The sequence below is a fragment of the Eleutherodactylus coqui genome, chromosome 2 (genome assembly GCF_035609145.1).
Source record: "Eleutherodactylus coqui strain aEleCoq1 chromosome 2, aEleCoq1.hap1, whole genome shotgun sequence".
NCBI lineage: Eukaryota > Metazoa > Chordata > Amphibia > Anura > Eleutherodactylidae > Eleutherodactylus > Eleutherodactylus coqui.
This window is the reverse complement of record NC_089838.1, coordinates 133,834,402-133,841,510: the sequence shown is the minus strand read 5'-3', so window position 1 is coordinate 133,841,510 and position 7,109 is coordinate 133,834,402. Positions and strand designations below refer to the sequence as shown.

Genomic DNA, 7,109 nt, shown 5'->3' with positions numbered 1-7,109 from the left:
TTGTCACCAAGCTATATGTGCAGCATGGACGCAGGAGTGGTATCACGTTCAAACAAGATGTGCTGGCTGGATCACCAAAGGGACAGTAAACTGCATACTGGGAACTGGACTCATGGACAGACATAACATAAGGACTGACAAACGACCAAAACACTCACCTGGCATACCTGCACACACAGATGGAATTCCTATAAAAGTACGAGGTATTAGTTTGTGGATTGGCCAAATCCCTTAAGTCCGCAAGCCACTTCAAGGCTGCTCATTGTCTTGCGGGTCCCTACTCTAACGAGACAACATCCACCAGAACCCTGCCTGAAAGCAGGGTGATCGCCCCGATAAGGGCGGCCCTGCACTGGAACCTAAGGGCCTAACTAACATAGAGATGACAAACGATCCAGCAGGACAGGACACAGTTCACACCAACATACTTGGGCTAGCATGCAACACAGAACAGGACTGTTCACACCTAATGTCTGGCCACCTGCACAGACACTGGACAAGACACTGTTCACACACATAACACATATACAGGCATACAGGAAAACCAAACTCTAGAGCGAAGGGATACCAGCTTCCTCTAGCAGAGGGACTGGTATATTATATATATATATATATATATATATATATATATATATGCAGCAGACCTGTGGTCATTGGCTGGCGGGAGGAACTCCACACTCAGCCAGCTCAATTATCCATCACCTGTGAAGCTGTGCTCATAGGAACCTGTAGAATCACAGGTCCCAGAAGCATACACCTAACAGGTAGCAGAGGTGTGAGTGCTTGCACGAGTATTGGAGCAAGAGATTGGCATATACATTAACTGTCATCACAGGCTGCTGCAGCCAAGAAGAAAAAGAACCAGCAAGCAATACTCCTTTGTAAATGTTTATGGGAAAAGATGCCTGTCAATATAAGCTGGAATCCACAAGCAGAGCATAGTCTGGAAAAACCTTCAAAGACAGCATATAGATCATATAAAGAGATCTGTACATATGCTGTGACTATGCAAACTTACAAGAGCTAGTAAAGCTAATAAAGATCAAGCCAGTAAGAATGATGCAGCTTTGGCCAAGCAAGCTGGAGATAGATATAACGCCTACGACATAAAGATAAGTGCACATAGCAGGTTAGGTAAAGACAACATCAGGAGAAGCAGAGATTGTGTACACACTGCCTACAGAACTGATAACAGTGAGGGTGCAGGGGAGCTGATCCTGTGAAGACAGCCCTTTCTGTACAGTTAAGAAGACGTCTTAACATCCCAGTTACTAGAGAAGCTGAATGCCTAGCGACAAGCAGTGGATTGCAGAGCAGCTGCACTTCAGCCTTGATTTTCAGTGGTAAGTTGTAACACAAAATAAATGAATGCAAGTATATTACAAGATTGATGATACACAGGGGGTATTAGATGAACATCAGTTGTTTGAAAACTTAGGTACGAGTTAACCATCATTTTTTATCCTTTATTTTGCATGGCCAAAGCCATTTGTTAGACATTCTTCACAGTACGATGTGCTGCCTGGTCCTGGTGAGCAGCTACACTCTACCGGCCTGCTTGTATATGCTAAGTCACTCATCTTCAGGTTATGGTCATTTTGTGATGTATTTCTGCTCAGTATTGGTGTACATATAACATACTCTGCACTTCTATATTTCCTGGAATCTCCTAAGTATGTCACTTCAGATTGGCTGCATTCACAGGGGATTATGGCGTCTTGTTTTCTTTCAAACAAGCTAGAATAACTGTCCAAGGTTTCATCACTCTCAACAGGAACATTGGAATTGCCCCAGGGCAGTGGAAAAGGACAAGGTGGAACAGACATGAGCGATTTGGGCTGATCTTCATTGTAACTGCCAGCAGTCTTACAGCTTTCGATCATTTCCAGGACCTGCAGGAACATTTACAGTAAGTACTCTAAGTAAACAGAAAGAGGTTTTCAATTTTCATGGAACAACATAAGATTTTGCATGCCTGATTTTCTGCATTATCTGATTTTATAACTTTCATTGGTCTAACTTTCCATATTTTCCACTATACATTTTTAAGATATACATTGCTACCATATAAAACACTTTTTTCTACTTTTTAAAAGAGGTTGTCCCATTTAGAACACTTAGTTTTATAATGAACTTAGCCTGGTAGTAAGCAGATCACTGCAGGTCCGACTCCTTAAACCACCAGCAATCAGCTGCATTTACTGGGAGTTGCTGCTGGCCATGCAGTTCTTGAAGACAAGTATTACATGTCAACTATACAAAGGGATGGCTGACTATGCAATAAGTGGACAGTTCAGATCTGTCAAGTTAGGGGATCTTCTATGTTAGCAGCTCTGACTAATGCAAGGATCAAAAAGGAAAAATTCTCTTAACAGCATCCATATGGCCTAATAGCACAAATGGATAGGGTTTGTCATTGGAACAACCACGCTAATGTTATTTATTCACTATAGAAAAAGTCCATACTTTAAAGTGAAAATTCACGTTTGAAGCCACTTTATATTATTTTAAATTACCTAAATAACTTAGTTTACGGCCAAGAGCATTTACAATGCCTGCATTCTGATATTGGATGAAGCAAGGGGGTCTTCCTTCAGCACATCGCAAAATAGCCATTCTGCACTCTTAACTCCCAGAATACAAGCGTTATACATGCTAAGCGCATACTACTGCAGAAGAGCTCCAAAATTGAAACAGATCAGAGTATCATATTGTGGCTTATAACCTTGGCCTATGGCTAAAGATAGTCCAGGAGTAAGAGAGGGGTTCATGTCACACAGTAATAATGTTATGTTGTCTATAAAGAAGATTAGTCATTAGACTAGATATTGACATTGCACCCCCAACATGATGCTATTCCCTAAAAACAATAGGGGGTACAAACCATAGAGGAAACCCAGAATGTGCCTCAATAGAAAAGTGTTGGGAAATGTCTTAGGGATTATGCAAATAGAGTAGCGGGGGAAAACAAATACCAGACCCTTCTGTCGTAAGCGCCCTTATTAAGGGTCTCGTTTTTATCTTTGCTATGGGACCCCATCTCTTCTATGTATGGCACTGCACAACGTGACTGAAAATGTAATAAATAAATCCTCACCATTTCAGTTGTTGGTCTCTGCTTGGCACGCAGTGAAGTAGCTTTAATAGATAAATCCAGAAGTTTGTGTGCCACACCAATAGGCCACTTTCCAGCTTTCACATCCACAAACTGGAGAAGAGATTCTACACCACTGTTATCCACTTCATTCCAAAAGATGTCCCTCTATTCATTAAACATAATAAAGTAGAGTTCAGATTAAAGAGTTGAAATTAGTAGTTTTTACAAATTGATAGAAAGACAAATGTAAACATACCTGCTCAGAAGACAGCAAATGTAAGAAAAAGTTCATACAGTAAAATTTCAGGATGACATTAGTCTTATGAGCTTAAGAATATTCCGGGATAGTGAAAGCATGAGCACATTGGATTCTGTGTCTAGATACTTGCTCTGTATCCCAAGCTGCCTGTTGCCCCTTGACTCATAGAAGCCAATGACATTCTCTTAGGTAATTTTCAAGATTATGCATCGGGGGATTTTCTAATGATATGGACTATCAGGATTTCTGGACCACCAAGTGCTGACTTTTGTTTGGATTATGCCTTGTCTGCTCAACATACAGTTATGTGAATGACAAAACAATTTAATGTGGGCGTTTGGTCACAACTAATATTAACATCAATGGTAACAGCAGACTTTAAAATGCTACAACAGAATTCAAAGTTCTAAATTTTCTTACCCTGGGTGGTCTTGTATACAGTTGTCACATGTGTTGTAGTAATAACATATGTTTCTCACATCAGCCTAGTCAAACACGTGTGTGTATATATATATATATATACACACTTATATAGATATATCAGTCTGTATGTATGTGTGTACATATATATTTGTATATCTTCCTATTTGGTGGATAACCAGCATCTCTAAATGGCTAACTCAGTTCGTGTTCTACACTGGTATATAGATGCAGGCTCATCCTCCCCCCATATCCTGTCATGGCTTAGGCATATCTAAAGATAACTAGAGATGTCTAACTCACTATACATATAGAAAATACTAGAACTAGGATCCAGTTTCTATTCCTGTGAATTACGTGTTTGGAATGACACGCCTTGAGGTGTTAACATATGTTAAACCATTAGCACCTAGAGCCAATCATGAGTTCTTATGATTACAGGGGGGCAGCTATTTCTGATCGTATGTAAGAAAACATATATATACATTTTCTGCTTTGTAATAAACTCACCATCATTGTCAGATACTGCCTGTGTCATGTGTCAGTGATCTGTGAACACAACTTCTCTTATAATTTGGGCCAGGCAATGAAACACTATGAAATCCCTCTGGTGATTTCTCTAACAGCTTGGCGCTCCCAATTTAAGGGACAAGAGAGAAAAGGATTTAATTGTCCGACCGCTTAAGTTCGAGGCTCAGACGATAGAGCAATTGGAGAAACTGCAGTAGTGAGGTGAGTCATATGACTCATATGTACTTTATACCTCCACTCCTTATATTGTTTCTTGTCTGTCTCAGAGCTTTGGTCAGGTAAGTTGAATCTGTATATGGGTTCTTTGTATAATGTATAGCCTCTCTTTCTTAGTAAATAAGAACCCTGATGTGTTTCATTGTACTGCGGAATGGCTGGGTACTGTGTAAGGTTTGTTTGTTTGCCATTTATCCGGGTTTTACAGTGTCTGACAACACACTGATGGTATGCTAAGTGTAGTCTCAAAAGTTTTTATAAAATAGTTATTCCAAGCAAAGGTGCGCATCTCTGCTGAATGACGGGTGATCTAGGAGTAGCGCAATTTTACAGTAATACATTAATACAGTTATATGATAATTGTGTGGAATATATAAATCATATCAAGTTGATAAGGTAGGCAGCAAGCAGATGGATGTTGAAAAATGTTGCACAGCACCGCAGATGGTACTTCATATAGAAGAGAAACAGAATGTGAGCAAGTTGAAAAAGGTTCATGTTGATTACAGAATGTAACTCAGGAGGTAGGCCAAACGAGCCTTTCGAGAAGAATGTGTTGATAAGGAAAAAAGGAAAGGGTATTGGAATGAAAATGGTGGATTCATGTATAGTTATTGGCTCCTGCAGAAGGAAGGGGTGGCTTCTTCTTCCGTTGTGGATGATGGGAAGCAAAATGGTGACACTGCCCCTTCTGATGATGAGGCAGCACATGACGCACTTGCTCCTATTTGTTCCTATTGCACTGGCCCCACCCCATACAAGCACTTTCGATGGACTTGTTGGCATTGCACACAAAGAAAAAAGGTAAGGTGAGATGCTTGCCTGCTCTTAGTCAGGTGGCTATACCACTAGTCCCTATACTAACCAGGAGTCTAGCGACACCTGACACAGTTCACACCGCAAGCTGCAACAGCACAGACAAACAGCTGTGCTGCTAGGAACCTTAGCACTATAGATTCCAGCAGCACACCCTAAAAATATCTACACAGACTCACGCTATGCCTACGGCATTGTTCATGACTACAGACCATTCTGGAGAGCGAGGTCATTCTTGACAGTAAATGAAAAACCAGTTAACAATAGTAAAGGTGTACAGGCACTGATGGAAGCCCTACTGCTGCCCAGAGAGTGGCCTGAAAGCAAAACAAAAGGCCACTCCAAGGATGGAATAAAAGAGGCAACCATAAATCACCCAGCTGATCAAGCTGTGAAGACAGCCACACAGAAGCCCAGACTTGATCCTTCAGGGGTTTGGGCAGTACAGATACCCCTTAGACGTTACCCCTGGTGAATTATGACCTTTTGATACAGTTACAAAGCAGGCAACCAAGGAGAAAAAAGGAACAATGGGACCCCAGCAGGAGGGTCAGAGATACCTGGAGATAAATGGATGATATCCAACAAGCTCTGTCTTCCACAGGCCCCTAACCCACCATGGCTCTGGCCTCCCATGGAAATAAACACCTATCAAAAAGGGCTATGACAGATGTGGTCGATAGTCACTGGTGTGCACCAGGATTTAGCGTCACAGCAGCTAAGTACACACAGGGCTGCCTGATTTGTGCACAGAACAATGTGGGTAGGTCTGTACAGACTCTCATGCAGTGCAACCTTTGTCCCGACTACCCATTCCAGCATCTTCAAATAGACTACATCCAATTGCCAACGATGGACATATGCGAGTATGTTCTGATCTGTTTAGACCTGTTCTCAGGGTAGCCAGTCTGGCCTACCCACTCACAATGCCACCGCCAAGAACTGATCTCTAAGGTGGTATTTAGGTACGGTATACCAGAGACAATTGAGAGTGACCAAGGCACTCCCTTCACAGAAGTGATGCAGGAAGTAATGAAAGCATTGGGGGTAGAACAGGCCTTTTATGCTCTATACCATCCACAAAGCAGTGGTAGAGCAAAGAGCTCAATGAACTATGGACTGAGTGCCTCCCCCTGGCACTCTTCTCCGAAAGGTACACACCTAATAGATTAGGCCTCAGGCCATATACACTGAAGAGCTTTAGGCATTCTTATAACTCACAGATTTGGTTAGCAATTTGAAATAATGTTAAAACAAATGAAGCAGACTGTTATTTAACCGCTATCAATAAGGGTGGTTTCACATCTGTGTCAGAACCTCTGGCTAAAGGTTCCATTGCAGGTCTGACTGCAAATAATGGAGGAAAAAGAGCTGCATGCAGTGCTTTTTCTTGTGTCCCAAAAACCGGGCAGCTAGGCGGAAAGTGGGCAGACCCTGTTATAGTCAATAGGGTCCACCCGACGCTGTTCGGTTACATCTAGAGATAGAACCATTCTGCTGGGGAAATTCCCCTTGCCTGCTCCCCGGACAGAGCAGAAAAGTGGTATCCCCAGCATAAGTGTGAAACCACCTGTTAGGGTGTGCTGCTGGGATCTGTTATTCTACATGGGTTTCCAGTAGCGCTGCCCAACAGGTGGGGGTTGATTGAGCTAGCTGGGTGTGGATTCCTCCAGCCAGCCAGTTTTCTGGGTCTCAGATCCCTGTGTGTTGGGTGCCTGTGTCTCCGAAGGCCCCTCTTTAAGGGCGAGGTATTGTTAGGGTGTGCTGCTG

The 7,109-nt window shown here is 42.2% G+C and overlaps 1 protein-coding gene across 1 annotated transcript in view; it reads right to left on the bottom strand.

The window, feature by feature from the left end:
* Nucleotides 1-640: 640 nt before the first annotated feature.
* The window catches only part of IRAK3 (interleukin 1 receptor associated kinase 3), a 32,239-nt gene continuing 25,770 nt past the window's right edge, over nt 641-7,109 (bottom strand). Inside the window, exons 9-10 of the mRNA XM_066589869.1 lie at nt 3,098-3,262; nt 641-1,892 (exon numbers count right to left, since the gene is read on the bottom strand). Of these exons, the coding sequence (XP_066445966.1) occupies nt 1,467-1,892; nt 3,098-3,262 (591 nt within the window). The 3' untranslated portion in view covers nt 641-1,466. The remainder of the gene's footprint in view (nt 1,893-3,097; nt 3,263-7,109) is intronic.